The sequence below is a fragment of the Lampetra planeri genome, unplaced genomic scaffold (genome assembly GCF_965212315.1).
Source record: "Lampetra planeri unplaced genomic scaffold, kcLamPlan1.2.h2 scaffold_2007, whole genome shotgun sequence".
Taxonomy (NCBI): domain Eukaryota; kingdom Metazoa; phylum Chordata; class Hyperoartia; order Petromyzontiformes; family Petromyzontidae; genus Lampetra; species Lampetra planeri.
The window spans coordinates 1-16,678 of record NW_027614762.1 but is presented as its reverse complement, the minus strand read 5'-3'; the positions used below and the strand labels follow the sequence as shown (position 1 = coordinate 16,678).

The 16,678-nt window shown below is 49.3% G+C and overlaps 1 protein-coding gene across 1 annotated transcript; it reads left to right on the top strand.

Moving 5' to 3' along the window:
- The first annotated feature begins 1,703 nt into the window (after window positions 1-1,703).
- On the top strand, window positions 1,704-9,170 carry LOC144740262 (serine/threonine-protein kinase 3-like). The gene is made up of 3 exons (XM_078623132.1): window positions 1,704-1,763; window positions 4,194-4,358; window positions 7,489-9,170. The coding sequence occupies exons 1-3, from the start codon at window positions 1,704-1,706 to the stop codon at window positions 7,942-7,944; spliced, it is 681 nt and encodes a 226-aa protein (XP_078479258.1). The 3' UTR covers window positions 7,945-9,170.
- The last annotated feature ends 7,508 nt before the right edge of the window (window positions 9,171-16,678 follow it).

Sequence of the window (16,678 nt, the reverse complement as noted above, 5' to 3'; positions counted from 1 at the left end):
CGGCCATGCGGGTTCGTGCGGGTTGCGTTAACCATACTCTTTGGTTCTTTCGGTAAAGTCACGCAGGTGAAAATAATAAGAAAAGAAAATAAAAAATAAAAAGTGAAAAGCAGTTAAATTAATTCACGACGTTTCGGGCGCAACACGAGCATCCTTCATCAGGTGGGGACCACCACAGCGAAAACACTTGCTGAGGTATGTCAAAGAGATGGCTTTGACATTGGTTTATATAACTGAGGAGGGTGAAGGGGGGGGGGGGGAAACGAGAATGCGTTAACCATACTTCGCCGCTGTGGCCAGCGCGAGGTGCGTTGGCGCAGGCGGGGAGCGCGGGTGTGGGTGCATCGAAGTACAGTACAACGATGAGTTTTGCTGCGCTATTGCTGCCCAAAGTGTAGACACGCAGCAGCCTATAGCACCTGATATGCATGGGCAGTCGCCCATCCAAGCGCTGAGGTGGGTCAACCACAGGTTCGCGTCCGTGATCTTGCGAATCTGGCTCGTATGAGAACGGTGTGTTAAGATGTGACGCTAAGGTTACAAGCAAAACGCCGCGTTTCCTTCATGCCGTTACAAGCATGCGCATGCATATTGACTGATACCGCCGAAGGAGAAAATTGTACGAATTATATATATATGTATACACGTAGTTCATGATAAAGGTTTTTGCGTTAGATCGCGTTATTTATAAATGTGTCATAACCCTCCACCACCCGACACGGCCAATCAGTAAAAATGTGTTACGTTGACAAAAGACAAATAGTTCACTGCTTTAGCCCACCGGTGTGTTGAAGAGTGAATCCACAACATTTACTATTTTTGAGTGCGACGTTTCGCTGGTAATTACATGCAGCACCATCGGGCAATTTGCCAATGATCCTGGATGTAATTATCAGCGAAACGCTGGTAATTCAAAAATGGATAATGTTGTGGATTCACTCTTCAACACACCGGTGGGCTAAAGCAGTGAACTATTTGTCTTTTGTCAACGTGACACATTTTTTTTACTGATTGGCCGTGTCGGGTGGTGGAGGGTTACGACACATTTATAAATAACGCGATCTAACCCAAAAACCTTTATTATGAATCAAATTGGTCGCGAAAGCCTACGTGTTAATATACTCCCAGTGTATGCATGCACGTACCTCCGAAGCTGAGTATGCACGTGGGCGTGGACACGCACGCACATGTACGAGTCGTAAACATGAGTCATGGTCGGACATAATTCAAGCCAATTATCAGAACTTGAGGGGCTTGTTTTGTTCAATTCGTTTTCGTAAGAATTTTTATAAGGCCTCGACGGAATAATTTTGCGAGTTCATGCTCGCATTTTGGTGCGCGACGTTCAGCTGGGATTCATATATTTTTTGGCCACATAACGCCGGTTGAAAAGAGAGATTTTTTTTCGTAAAAATGGTCAGAAAAGAGAAGGGGAGGAGGAGGAGGAGGGGGGAAATTATGGGGAGTGCATTTCCCCAGCGCTTCCTGCCGTTGTGAGGTTTATGACCTCGGTTAAATGGATCCGTTTGAATTTTTTTCATAAGAGAAACCGGTCAGGACCAAGGCGCTCCCCACGCTGCTTCCCGTTTGTTTAATTGTGGGGAGATGGTGGTGTGTGGGGGGGGGGGGTTATGTATTTTTCTTCCCCAGCCAGATGTACACGTCCTTCGTGATAGATGGTGGCCCGAGTGAACGTAATTGCCATGGAGCACATTGCGCAGAGCTCATTCTCCGCTGCCAACATCGCTGGCTTCCACGCGTCGGTGAATTTCCCACACCTCTGATTTTGCACGGTTGGCCGCGTATGGTGCAAGAGAAGTTCAACGCACGTGCCCACGTACAATTCAACGGCAAAATTCCGACGCGAACAAAAAAAATAACTTTTTTTTTTTTGCGCGATGCGTTGAAATTCGTCTTCGTGTCTCTCAAGTCCGTGCTGATCGTGCCATCGGCATCCTGTGACGGAGATGCAGAAACGCTTTGTTCAGAACTCTCGCTACTCGTGGTGCAGCACCCTGTGTCAGAGAAAGACGCTGGGAGATGGTACGGCAGATCCCGATCTCTGAAGCCACTTCAACCATAGCTCTTCATCAACATAGATTGTCCGTCTCGTGTCAGTTAAAGCTAAGTTCGTTACTTCTCCGGGTGGCAAAGTAAGCGCCGAAGAGGAATGCAACTAGTCGGTAAATACATTTTGTAAAGGGAAGCTTTTTTGTCGGGACTTAAGTATGTCAACATTACCCAAGAGATTCATCTCCAGCGGTAAGGAGTTCCACAACTACGGTGGCCAGCGCAGTCAACCCGATCACCGCAGCTTCGTGCATTTATCGGTGACCAGTTGCGACCATCAACTTGATACGCTCGATTCAACTAAACTATAAACTATTTTTTTTATTTGACCTGGTAAGGCCCACTGAGCTATGATGTTTTCAGAAGCCACATTGGTCACAAATGATCGCGCAACGAAGTGGCTCATCACGTGGCAATGTATGGCAGCCAAATGCTCTCAACGCACGTTTCTAAATAAGGAGGGAGAAACCGGAGGACACTGAGAAAATTCTATGCGACCACGGGGAGTAAGACATGCAAACTCCAAATATACAGCAGGCGTCAGGGTCGGGATTCAACCCACGACCTCCTGTATACCAGGCGAGGCAGTTAACATCTCCTAGCCACCACGGCACCCGGGTTCATCACGGGTGGCTGAAAGCCGGAATCCATCTCAGATGTTCATTGGTGCCGGTGCAGTGGTGCCACCCTCTGAGCCAGTCGGCCACCTCCATGGCAACGAGGAAGGTGTGTTCTTTGCCAGGTGGTGTAATGTCATCGTCCTCGCCTGGTATGCAGGAGGTTCGAGGGTTCGATCTCGACCCTGATGCCTGTATATTTGGAGTTTGCGTGTTCTTCCTGGAGTCGCGTGGATTTTTTTCTCCGGGTCCTCCAGTATTCCCCTCCACATTTGGAAACATTAAATTAGATTATTTGGCTGCTATCCAATTTCACGTGATAAGCCACTTTGTTGAGGTATCATTTGTGCTTCTGGAAAACAAGTTAATAGGTCAGTGGGCTTTACCTGGCAAGATAAAAACATTTTTTTAATTTACATGTGTTTACTTTTCCTATACTTGGAACTCCTATCGTGTTTTTGTACTGTTTGTAGTTGTCAAGTTCTGACCCTCCCCTACTGCACATCTTTGAAAAAGAGCTTTATTGCTCATCGGATTCCTCCGTTATGAATAAATTTTCAAATTCTGAGGTGCGGCGGCTTCGTTTGTGGTTGTCACAGCTCCGCACTGCGCTGTCAACGACAAAAATAAACCCCACTGACTTAATTGTGGATCGTAAAGGAAGTCTCAGCCCAAAAAGACAAACAGCCCCTTTATCTCTTAGATAGCCACCTCGGCTCCGTGTCCCGGGCTGACCAATTTGTAATTGAAGATTGCTCAATGGTCTAACCCCTGAGCCGTGCCGCTTGGCTCGCACCGCTGAGACCCTGGGTTTGAATCCAGGCAGCCGCCTGTATGTTGAACTTCTTTCGCACCGTACATAGCCAACCGTAACTGATCATTGGTGCGGGGGAAGGACAACAAACGAAACACAAAAAGCAGTTCTGAAGAAATTATTAAACCAGGTTCTCGATTGTAGACTATTGATTGTCATCGATGATTGTGCCAATACACATTTACAAAAAAGAAGGTTCCAAACTTATTTTTTTACTAAATATCAGTTCTGAGAATTTGAAAGATCAGTTTTGCTCCACACCTCATGACTGTTACCCTCACTGGCAGAGCGGTTGGCAAGGTTCTGCTCGCTACTGTGTGGACCAGAAGTCACTTGAAGGGATCTCAGAGGTAACTCTGTGATATCCATTTACGCAGACGTTTCTCTAACATGAAGGGTTCCAGTTGTTTTTCTAGGTATCCAACAAAATTTGAAAAAAAAAAATAACTTAATGGCACGACTGTACGTGTGCATGTGTTTCTGACGATTATCGTCAGTGACGATTATCTGAACCCGGTCCTGGGCCTCTCTGAGGTCGACTCAACCTCAAATGAGTATCCGATGCAGCGCTCAAACATTGTCACTCGGAGACAGATGTGGCATGGCATGGGAGCTGTTCGCTAACAGCCCTTGCCCCAACAGTCTGTTAAGGCTATACGGGTGACCTTTGTCTTTGTGTGTGTGCGTCACAGCTGCGCGAGGACGAGATCGCCACGGTGCTCAAGTCGACGCTGAAGGGCCTCGAGTACTTGCACTTGAAGCGCAAGATCCACCGCGACATCAAGGCCGGCAACATCCTGCTCAACACCGACGGCCACAGCAAACTCGCCGACTTTGGGGTCGCGGGCCAGCTCACGGTGAGTTTTGGGCGGCAGGGGAGGTGACGTCCACCCGTCCACCCGTCCACACGTCCAACCTTCCACCCTTCCACCCATCCACACGTCCACCCATCCATCCATCTACCCATCCACCCATCCACCCGTTCACCCGTTCACTCGTTCACCCATCCACCCGTCCACCCATCCACACGTCCACCTATCCACCCTTCCACCCATCCAGCCGTCCACCCATCCACCCGTCCACCCATCGATCCACCCATCCACCCTTGCACCAATCCACCCGTCCACCCATCGATCCACCCATCCACACGTCCACCCATCAAACCCGTCCACTCGTCCACACGACCACTCGTCCACCCTTCCACCCATCCACACGTCCACCCATCCACCCACCCACACGTCCACCCGTCCACCCGTCCACACGTCCACCCATCCACTCGTTCACCCATGCGCCCATCCACCCGTCCAGCCAGTCCACCCGTCCACCCGTCCACCCATCCATCCACCCATCCACCCGTCCACCCATCCACCCATCCACCCATCCACACGACCACCCGTCCACCCTTCCACCCATCCACACGTCCACCCATCCACCCATCCACACGTCCACCCGTCCACACGTCCACCCATCCACTCGTTCACCCATGCGCCCATCCACACGTCCAGCCAGTCCACCCGTCCACCCATCCAAGCCGTCGTCCACCCGGCAGTCCTCACTTTTAACGAGCATGTTGCCCCCCCCCCGCCCCCCCCCGTCAGCCACCCTTTTAAACGGAGCTCCATAACCATTAGCTCGGGTTCTGCGCCCTAAATTGGGTGCAGGCCAGCTCCCATGCTCGCTGGTAACACTATATCCACGCTCGTGGCCAGGCCCAGCGGTGCAGGGGCTTGTTTTTTTACGTGCGTGCGTGTGGTGTGCTGACCGCTTACAGCATTCCTTTACGAGCAGGGAATTGTAAGTTGGACTCGAGCGACCCAATTAACCGCCTGCGTTTGTGTAGCAGCGGCGATTGACTTAAGCGAGCGCAGGCCGAAACCGTGGTTTTCTTTGCGGGGGGGGGGGAGAGAGGTCACGCATTTGGAAAGTTGTCAGTCCATGCCCACTGGTGGCAGGTGAACGTGACCTGTGCCAGTCGTGGATATTCCCCGTTCCGCTGACAGGGCTCCAGTTTAATCGCAGGGCAAGCACAGCTTACCATTCATGCCAAGCTGAATTTGCCCCGTCGGATCTCAGCAGCTACCCAAGTTGGGCGCCTAGTGAGCACTTGGACAGATCTTCATGGCGAGGCAGGGTTTGGTCCGCGATGTGCCCAGCAGATGTAAGTGCAGCAATGGATTGTTGAATCTATCTGTGAGGTGCCGAGCGCTTCCCCCTAGCATGTGCGGTAACTCCAGTTGTCCTCCCACGTGCCAAACTCCCATTCGTGGACTTGACCAGACATCCCAATGTTTGAACCCCTTTTGGAGAGAAGTGCTTTGAAGCTCGGTGACTCTCCCCTGGGCAAAACGGTGGAGATTCGTCAGCTGGTGCTCGCTCTTATCACGGTGGCATCTGACTTCGATGATAATCCAGACAGTGACATAGCACATGCAACCGTTGTGTGCGACGCGCCTCGCGCTTTGCGGTAGCATCTCCCTGTGGGAAGACGACTAAAAAAAGCAACGTATAAGCAGCAGCGGGGTGGGCGCCGGGAGGATGTTTTTTTTTGTAAGTTCTTTGTTTAATTCCAGCATCTGCCAAACGCACACTGCATGCACGGAACACAATCGCCAGTTGGTCGCCACGGTTTATTGTCGCGTCACAATTCGCGGTCGTGCGAGAAGGAGAGAGCGGCGGTTCGGCTGGGCCTCGGAGCGAGTGACGAACCCTGCTGCCCCCCCCCCCGCTCGACTTGGTCAGCGGTGACGTAACGTGGTTGATATAAAACACGGGAACATACTTGCGAACGTCTTGAAGCGCACGGGCAATCGTACGTTCCAGAAGTCTCGGAGCAGCTCCGACAATGGCCCCGCCGTGACAAACTCCTCCCAACACCGACTCAAGACGGTCACAGGAAAATACATAATCGTCAAACCTCGAATGTATTTACTTTAACCTATGTAAAGATAACTACCGTTTTTATGTTACCAGCAAAGGCCCGCTGAGCAATATAGCTCTTTTTCAGAAGCGATCTGACCATCACAAATGATAGCGCAAAGAAGTGGCTTATCACGCGGAAATGTATAGCAGTAGCCAATACTCTAAGCGCACGTTGATTCTAAATGTGGAGGAAAAAAACAGGATCCAGAGGAAAAATGCACTTGTCCACGGGGAGATAGACATGCAACTCCAAATTTACAGTAGGCGTCAGGGTCGGGATTGAACCCACGACCATCCTGCATACCAGGCGAGGTAGTTAACATCTCGCCACGGCGGCCTAGGGCTCCGATTTTCCTGGTGCTCTTAGCCCCGGCCCCTGGAAACCCCTCCGGCCAATTCAAAAGCAAAATCAGAATCTTTATTTATCCTGGAGGAATCCGATGAGCTATGAAACTCTTTTGCACAGATCTCCAGTAGGGGCGGGTCATAAAGTTACAACAGCAAATAATACAAATCCGATGTGAGTGCAAAATCTGTGAAAGGTGTGTAAGTCAACGAACGTGAATAAGTAATAAATAAAGTATACAAATTTTCGAGTTAAAGCTTTCGTGACTGCAGGGATTCATCTTCTTGGTTCTTTCGGTAAAGTCACGTAGAAGGGAAGTAATAATATATAATATTTCATTCTTCACCTGAGGACGGCTGCTTGCGTTGTGGCCGAAACGTCGTGAGAATTATTTTATTATGTTTTATTTCTATTATTTTATTACTTCCCTTGTACGTGACTTTACCGAAAGAACCAAGAAGATAAAGTATACAAGTCCAAATTGCAAAGTCTATTAATTCCTGCCAAATTTTCAACACCAAATGCAAGCTTGGGGCAAGGCGGCAAAACAACAACAACAACAGTCCCAGGCCACAGAAAGACAACAACAACAACAGCCACAGTCCCTCAATAAAATTGCACCTCAATATTAGCCCCCACCCCCCACCACACCGCACCCCCGGTGCAGCTGCACCGCCTGCACTCAGCCGCGTGCTCACGGCGGCCGTTGTCCCCCCGTCCAGGACACGATGGCTCGCAGGAACACGGTGATCGGCACGCCGTTCTGGATGGCGCCCGAAGTGATCCAGGAGATGGGCTACAACTGCCTGGCGGACGTGTGGTCGCTGGGCATCACCGCCATCGAGATGGCCGAGGGGAAACCGCCCTACGCCGACATTCACCCCATGCGGGTACTCTGCATGCACACGCGCGCACACGTACAGGGCCCGAGTGAGTTCGACGGAACCGCTCGACGCTCGTGCGTGCTTTCAGGAGCACCGCTTTGTGTCTTCAGTTCTCTCCGCCGACGTGATTTGATGCCGCAAACGGCCGAGAAATGTCGAGGTGAGCCCCAACTTTTCTTGCGTCACGGAGCCGAGGTCGAATTCTCGTTGATTTGTTCTTCTTACCACGATGCTCTCGATCATTGCAATTCTCTTCCGCTAAAAAAAAAATATTTCCCAGTCAGTTTTTTTTAAATTTCATATTGACCGTTCATTATGAATGGCAGTGCACTTGGTCGGGAATCTAACCGAGGACGTCAGGTTAATAGTGCAGTGCACGCACCACCGCTTCGTGCACGTGGGTAGTGTTTGAAACAAAACCAAAAAATCTGTATGCCGCAAACGGCCGAGAAATGTTGAGGTGAGCCCCAACTTTTCTTGCGCCAAGGAACCGAGGTCGAATTCCCATTGACTTGTTCTTCTTACCACGATGATCTCGATCATTGCAATTCTCTTCCGCAAAAAAAAATATTTTTCCCAGTCAGTTTTTAAAATTTCATATTGACCGTTCATTGTGAATGGCGGTGCAGTCATTGTGAATTCAAACACTTGGTCGGGAATCTAACCGAGGACGCCAGGTTAATAGTGCAGCGCACGCACCACCGCTTCGTGCACGTGGGTAGTGTTTTAAACAAACAAAAAAAATCTGTATTAATCTGTGTTCAATAAGTGTGCCCCGCTCTCTTACTAAGTAGCGTTGCCCCCCGTGAGTTGCAGTGTTGATCGAGTGATTAGGCTCTGTCCGTATTTATTTGCACAGAGTGTTTTCCCGAGAGCCCGGTCCTGTTTGCGTGCCTGCGCGACATTTAACGAGCCTTAATCGGTTGCTCATCAATACCTCTTGTCTCAACAGCCTACTCAGGCCCAACAGAGGCACCTTTGTCTTTGGTGCCATGCAGAGCAGAATCAAAGGCCCTGTCTGTTTACTCCAAAATTGTTATTTTTATCACGTAGTAACTTCTTGTCGTGTCCACCTAACTCGATTGGTGGTCATTTAAAACACACAGTTTAATGTTGGGGGTGGTGCAGTAGAGTCATTCATTCATTGCGTGTATGTACCCGGTGAGCGGAGTTCGTTTCCCGGCCACAGCTAACATCGGTGGCGAGCTTCATCTGAACAGTTCATGCCTCCTCACTCTTCACCCACCCGCACTCACCCGCGTGGTGAAGTATGGTCAAACAGGCCTCAAGACCTCAAAAAAATGTACAAAGTTGGAACAAATTGTTTTTTTGGGGGGGGGGGTAATAAAACCACTCTCAAAGCTGAAACATTACACAGCGAATCGTCGGTAACATTCAAAAAGCAGCACCGCATCGCTGGCACAGCAGCGGAGGTTCCTGAAAGACGGTGGACGGCGCTCAACCGAATCGGCACGACAGGACACACGGTGGGATCAGGCGGTGACGATGAGAGATGTGACCCCCCCCCACCACCCCCCCATCACCCCCCCCTACCGCTGCCAGTGTAGTTAACCGAGGCCGTGAGTCCCAGGCCGTGGAACTCATCGCATCGACCCGCCCGCTGAGATGTGTTTGGTGGAGGTGCCTCCTCTCCTCCGGTTCGTGGTCTCGGGAAGCCGTTTGAGCGGAACCGACACACTTGGACGTCCCCATCGCGGTGCCGGCTTTTTAACGCCGTGCGAAATAGGAACGCTCACGCGTTGCGCGAGGTTGCGTCTGCCGCGCTGTGAAGGCGTTGGCAACGCTGCCTGGCAGGTAGAAGTTGTGGCACTGGGTACTCGAGGGAAACTACTACGAGCAGCTGTATTGCGTGTCCGTGAATTGGTTTGCAATTTTCGGTGTTTTCACGGGGTTTTGTTTAGATTTCTTTAATATTGCTTTTGAGTTTGTAACGTGTTTTTGTTTTGTTCCAATATATAAAGCTGTCAATGGGATGAATTTGGTCTTCGTGCGAAGAACGTTGTGGTTTGTTAAGGGCGTGGATAAACCGGGGGACACAACGCCTCCCGAATTACCCCAGGATTTCGAGGACACGCGGAATTTGAAATGTGGTTCAGATCTGCGCAAATACACGCGGACGTAAACGGCTCGCGAATTTTTTATGCGTTTTTTTTTAAAACAGGTGGAGATTGTTTTCACTTATAATTTGCAAAGAAAAATCCTCCTACGACCATCTGCAGTCTGGGACGGGAGCGGGGGGGTGGGGGTGTGGAAAGGAGCAAAATGAGCCTCGGGGCAGACAAATGCAGTCGCGCCGTTTATCCCAAATTAGATTTAGCGTTGCTGCTGTAAAGTGTTGAAAAGCTGTGTGGCCTCGCTGTTGTCTCATCATCGCCCGCCGTGACCCGTGCTGCAGGCTGCCACTCATTTGCGGGGGGCCACACACGCGGACACACACTCGCACACACGCGGACACACACTCGCACACACGCGGACACACACTCGCACACACGCGCACACGCGCGCACACACGCGGACACACGCGCACACACGCGCACACACGCGCACACACGCGCACACACACGCGCACACACGCGCACACGCGCGCACGCACACGCACGCACGCGCGCGCACACACGCGGACACACGCGGACACACGCGCACACGCGCGCACACACTCGCACACACACGCACGCACGCACGTGCGCGCACACACGCGCACACACGCGGACACACGCGCACACGCGCGCACACACGCGCACACACGCGCACACACACGCACGCACGCACGCGCGCGCACACACGCGGACACACGCGGACACACGCGCACACGCGCGCACACACTCGCACACACACTCGCACACACGCGCGCACACACTCGCACACACACGCGGACACACGAGGTTACCACACTCAGGGCTTTCCACGCCATCGACCCCGCACTAATGGGCAGCAGATGCACTTCTCATTTCGGCTTTGACGGGAGACAGTTTGTTTCTTTTCCGAAACTTTTTTTTTCTCTCAAGATAACACGCCAATGTGTTTTTTTGCGATACGGGAGCGGAGGTTAGGTCGCACTACTGTCGCGAGAAGTTCCCCAGCCCGTGGAGCGAAACGTCGGACATCGTGCAGCACAACGCTCGGTGAAAAACTGCGAACGCCTATGGAGGAGGCGGTGATTAACAGACATTGTGCGAAACGTCCCCTATTAAACATTCGTTTTCCTTTTCAAGGCCACGGTGTTATTGATAAAACGTGTTCATTTTTGGCGGTTTCTGCAAGACGGCAGATGTTTTACTCAAGTCAGAGTTGTCCCTTTGTTTTGAATGGAGGGACGATTTATGTATCATTCCATGATTGAGCCAAATGAATGTCCACGTAAACCTTTAGTAAAAAAGGAATGCATTGATCGTGGCTGCAGCTGCTGCTACTGCTGCAGATGACAAATGTTGAACACAGAGGCCTGATGGGTGTTATGCAGCGTTGCCAGATCTCCTTTGTAGGAGTTATGTCTATCCATACGGTTGTGTATTTGAAGTTCTTACTGAGTAAAGTAGCCGTTAATGACTGCCTCGCTATAAAATAAATATCCCCCCCCCGTGTCTGTGCAGCGTCTTGAGGTCGCGGTTGTGTTTTGACACTACTCTACGAATAAATTATGTTACATTTCTCTTATTTTTTGTTAGAGAAATTTTTTTTCTTCAAACGCTCGTTCATAGTGTAACACGTAGGCTTCCGCGACAAATATTATTCATAATCAAGGTTTTTTTTAGGGGTTAGATCGCGTAAATATTCTGGCAAATCGCCTGGTTAAGCCGGCTGTCGTAATCACCCGCGGAACGCCGTCATTGAATTGTAAATATCGTGGCCTTACTCTGCAGCACGCAACCGGTGTGCTGAAGTGATAACTAATTGACACATTTTGTTCAAGTGACAAACTCATTGGCTGTGTCGGGGGTGGCGGTGGGTTAACGACGCTTGTTTATCATTACACGCAAGCGTATTCGGCTCCAGAAGGAGGAGCGCGCGTGGTGGTTTCAGACGTAATCTTTTCACTTATTTATTTTTGACCGTCAAGAAAATTGAGTTAGTTTGGGGCAGAAACACGTCGCTGGAAACGATGACCGATCGACCGACCGACCGACCTGTGGTCCAAACTCACGGTGGCAGCAGAGAGGAACCCCCCCCCCCCCCCAACTCCGAGAGGAACGTCAGCCGCGGAGACGGAACACTGAAATCATCTCGCTAGGTGGCGGCGGCGGCTTCGGGGGAGGCCTTCATCCAGCAGTGGAGCGATCGTGGCCGATGACGATGTCCTGTGCATCGTGGCTCTGCGTCTCGTCAAAAAAAAATATTTCTTAGACGAATTTAATTTGGGCCCTCCCACTCTACCACCGTGACATGGTGACTGCCCTTTGTCTGCAGGCACAGGGCGAGTTTCGTAAATATTGAAACAAACAAAGTCGATTTTTTTTCTTCCCTCTAGCGGCTCATTTGTCTCGCTTGCTCTTTTTGCTTCTCTGACACGGATTTAAAAAGTTCCTTTTTTTCTATGCGCGTTTGTGTGTGCGTGCGTGTGTAGCAAAAGGGAAATGAGTGAAGAGAACTGGGAAAATAAGCACGGCCTTAAACGGAGCAAGTTTCCTTGGGCTGATACCTTTTAGAGCGAGTTTTGTGACTTCACGGGCAATTTCACCCAAGAGCTGATTAGCGAAGGGCTCTAAGCTCTGGAGCAGGGCAGCTTGAAATCGTAATGAAGATTTTTGTTTTGTTTTCACGTTCAATTCAGGCAAACATCTGTTTATTATTATTTTTTAAATCATTCCCTTTTCGCTATCAGTGTTGGAGGAAATTAATGAAGTCTCATCGTTGCAAGGTTTATATTCTGTGGGAAAATGAAAAACAAAACATGTTGCAGTAAATAACATTGGCAATTGTTTACAACATGTTGCTTCACCTATTTTTATTTTCGAGAGGGCCACACTAAAAATTCAAAGTTGCATCTGCCAGTTAGGCCACTTGACGTCAATTTGGCGTCACGTGGCATGATAACGTCACGTGACCAATGATTTCCACCTTTTCGTTGTCCAAGTCCGATCGCGCCGATGAGATCGGGCACACTCAAAGAGTGCTTCGATCGCAGGTAACTTAGTGCACGTGTGCAGTGCGTAAGTCGAGCGTGGTATGCCGAAACAGAGACACTCAAATGTAATCCACGTGTAACTGGTTCCAGTTATCAAGCTCATGCACTGAACCCGTTTGCAATTGAAGCACGCGATTAATAATGCAATATACAACGTCGGTTGTGTGGATTCTCTGAAACATTAAACTCCTCCACGTTTACTCTGGTTCAATGCAAGGCGTTTATTGTGCTGTTCAAATACATTTCCCAAGACAGGATGCTGTGCGCGTCTCTGCTATTTTTGGAAATGCAAACAACCAGCAGGGCAGGAGGCTTCATTAGCGAGTGTCCATATTGGCTTTTGCAAAATGTTGTTTCCATCTGGTTTAAAAAAAATATATAAATCCGTGTGTTTCATTAACACTTTAAAGCCGAGGTTAAATGAATACATTAGCTCTGTCCATCCATCTCCATGTCTGGAGGAAATTATAACTCTTGGAGAGAAAAAAAAAACCGGTATAATGTGAATAAAACTGCAAAGTCGCGTTACGTTGCTATTCAGGATTTACCCGATCGAAATTCAGGAAACAAATCTGAACGAATGTTTGCCCAAAACTCAAGAGTGAAACAAACCCGGAGCAAGAGGGCCGTTTGTAAATACTGGTATGCAAAATGTGTCTAGCCCTTATAGATGCACACCGGCTTCTGGAGAGATATGTGAACACTTTGCGAGGACAACGGCGTATTGGAAAGAGTCGGATAATCCGTGCGTGTGTGATTTTTTTCATGACTTGTTTTTTACGACGCTGGAGGATGACAAACCCAATCGCCGCTGTGGGACGCGCATTTGCACACTTGTGCCGCAGCAAGCCAGCCAGGAAGCCAGTCAGCCAGCAAAACTTTTTCCCTAGAATAGTATGGCTTTGAATCTGTAGTTATTTTATACTTGGTAACTTTAAAATGTTAAGACGCATTTAAAAATATTTTTGTCGGCTTTTTTCTTATTTGGTCACAAATTATAAGTCGCATTTATCGAGGTACATTTTAAAATGTGAAAACTTTTTGTTTTTTTAACTTTTTTTACGTTTTTTCTTATTACTGTTAACTTTTACACTTCGATAATCTGCAACTGTAAAAAGTCCAAGAATGAAGAATCATCTGCCAGTCGTTGCATGAGAAAACCTAAAGACGGTCACCGCGCTCTTTCAGATGCGCTTCTGCGGCCGTCTGGAACGCTCTTCCTTTGGGATATTAGGAAGCCACTGGAGATATACACTTTGAAATCATCTCGATTGAAAGGTCATTTATTTAGAATTGCGTTTTGTGTTTTAGGCTGTTGTCCTTCTCCCGCACCTCCGAATAGCACGGTTGGCTACTAGCGGTGTGAAAGAAGTTCAACATACATACATACGTTCCTATCACAGAGTACATATTCGTGGTTGTGCTGTACGGCTCTCTGGTGTGTGTGTTTCGGGGTCGTACCACGTGTTGTTTGTGGCGATGTGCCGGGCGTGAACATTCGGTCGCTTGAGAAGGAGACGATCATGTGATCGCGCTACAAAACAAACTTTGTCGATGAGAATATTTCTCACCCCGCGCAAAGCCCGCAGCCCGGCGCAACTTTGAACGCTACGAAGGGCAACTTTAGCTGAGACCACGTGGGAACAAAACGAACACACACACGCACACAAAACCCCCGTCACATTTCTTCAAGTCGTTTGGATTATCTGAAAATATACGGTGCGCAGGTGATCGAGTGGTGTTTATCGGGAAGGATCCGTCTTTTTGTTTTCGCTTGAAGGCTGGATGCAGCTCCTAACCAACGAACGCGTCAACGCGCACAGTGCCATGCCCTGTCGCAACTTCGACTTAACACCGGCTCATAATTCGGGCCTAGGGCGCATTTATTTGTAGAGCCGCGTGTCCCTTGGGCCCACAATGAAGATTAATGGGCAGTTTGGTAGCTATGGATTGTTGAACTAATGACCTCGGCTAATGATTGTGTTGTTTAACATACATTTCGAGCTATTATCTCGAAGCCATTTAGGATGACAGCTTTGCAAATTCAGATGCTCTGTGGTGGTTCCAATGCTCGATATTTGTATGGTTTGCGTATCGGTGGATAAGCTCGTGATGCATTTGCAGGAGAAAGAGCTCAAGTATACATTTTACTCACATTTAAATTTTTTTACTGCTGAGCAAATGCACACACAATGGATTGTGTAAGTGTCGCGTAAAAAACAACGCGCTTGTGTGTATACATATATATGGCATATCCTGTTAAAATGACGACCGCTATAAAAGGGGCATTACGGCCACGTGGTTAGTGAAGGTTATATGACCATCAACCGTGAGCCGAATCGAGATAGTTTTAAAGTTCACCGTGATTACGATGACTTCAAATGCTATTCATATCACTCTGGCGAAGTGAAGGGGTCACAGACCCCCCGATGCAATACGATCTCTGAGACGGGATGCATAAAACACCTTTGAAGGGCAACTTCCCAGCAGCGTCAGTGGTACAAGTCAATTGAGCACCTTGGCACGTGCTGTTCAAGACAATACAACACAGTATCGTGACGTGCACATGTTCACTAGTGGCGGCATGCACCGGCGTTTGTTTTATATTTCGACATGTAATAAAGTGTATAACTACCGATTTTAAAGGCTTGAAATGTATTTATTCTCTTTTGTTCTTTTGGTAAAGTCTACCTACGTGACTTTACCGAGAGAACCAAAGAGTATGGATTACTGCAGTCACGAAAGCTTCAACTCAAGAATGTATTTATTCATCACAGTCGTTGACCAGAAGCTCAAAGGCCCCAAAACTAGAATTGCCGCTAGCAACAACCGAACGTGTAACGGATACCATATTTCGATGCGTAATGTTTTTTTTAAATCGACTAAAGGATTAGGAACTGCATGGGAAAAAGAGACGGCAGAGATTTGCCAAGTCGAGCAAGGTAAGGACCAGTGTGTGGTAGGTCAGTGGGTGGGTGAGCGAGCGAGTGAGCGAGCGAGCGGGTGGGTGGATGGTCGGGCGAGTGGGTGAGTGAGTGAGTTGGGGGTTGAATAGTGTGTGTAGGATGAGACGAAACGTTAGTGTCTGCAAGGCCGAATTCACAAACATGGGAGGGGGAATAGATGAGTTTCTTCGGAACAGGAACTGTTGGTCGTAGCAATAGACGAGTGATAAATAATAGACACAAGCCACTGAGGCATTCTACAAGGGGAATTAATCACACATTTACAATCACTTTCTCCATTTGTAGTGGAGCATTTAAACACAAACCTACGGTGTGTTACGGTGAGCGAGTCAAGTCCTGACACCGTGCGACAAACGAGCAAACGTTACGGCCGTCAAAATCTCCTTTCTGTTAACAAATGTTAACAAATGTTAAAATACTGTGCAAACCCCCCCTCCCCCAAAACTCCCGACACGCACACACAGCGTGGCGATTAAGGCAACTTGCGCCCGTGTTGGTTTGCAAGTGGTGGGGGAGGAGGGGGGGGTAAGCCACGGTGGGGGGGGCCTGGGGCTGGTGGATGAGTGGATGGTGGGTGGGTGAGTGGGTGGTGTAAGTTGCGAGGTTTTGGTGGTGGGAATGGCGCAGACAAAACTAGCGGTTGCGCGCGTCGCGAATTTGTCTCGATCGTTCAACGTTCGACCACCGTGGCGACTCCCCCCTTCCCCCGCATCCCTGCGATCCGAGACGAACGAGGCACCGACGGCAAAGCGCTCTCGTGCACGCGCACGCGCGCGGTGACTTCCGCGTGGCGCGCGCGTCGCGTGAGCTCGTCGCAATTGGCGCGGCAGTCATCATCGACGACGACGATTTACGGGATTTGGGTTTGCGATCAACCGCTGGAATGATAGGCCTCAACCGAGGCGACGTCGGCCACGCG

What these genes read in the sequence shown, in the direction of transcription:
- LOC144740262 (XM_078623132.1), top strand. Translation starts at nt 1,704, where the DNA reads ATGGAGCACATTGCGCAGAGCTCATTCTCCGCTGCCAACATCGCTGGC. An exon ending in TCGCTGGCTTCCACGCGTCG is followed by an intron (nt 1,764 to 4,193) that starts GTGAATTTCCCA and finishes TGTGCGTCACAG; the next exon opens with CTGCGCGAGGACGAGATCGC. An exon ending in GGGTCGCGGGCCAGCTCACG is followed by an intron (nt 4,359 to 7,488) that starts GTGAGTTTTGGG and finishes CCCCCCGTCCAG; the next exon opens with GACACGATGGCTCGCAGGAA.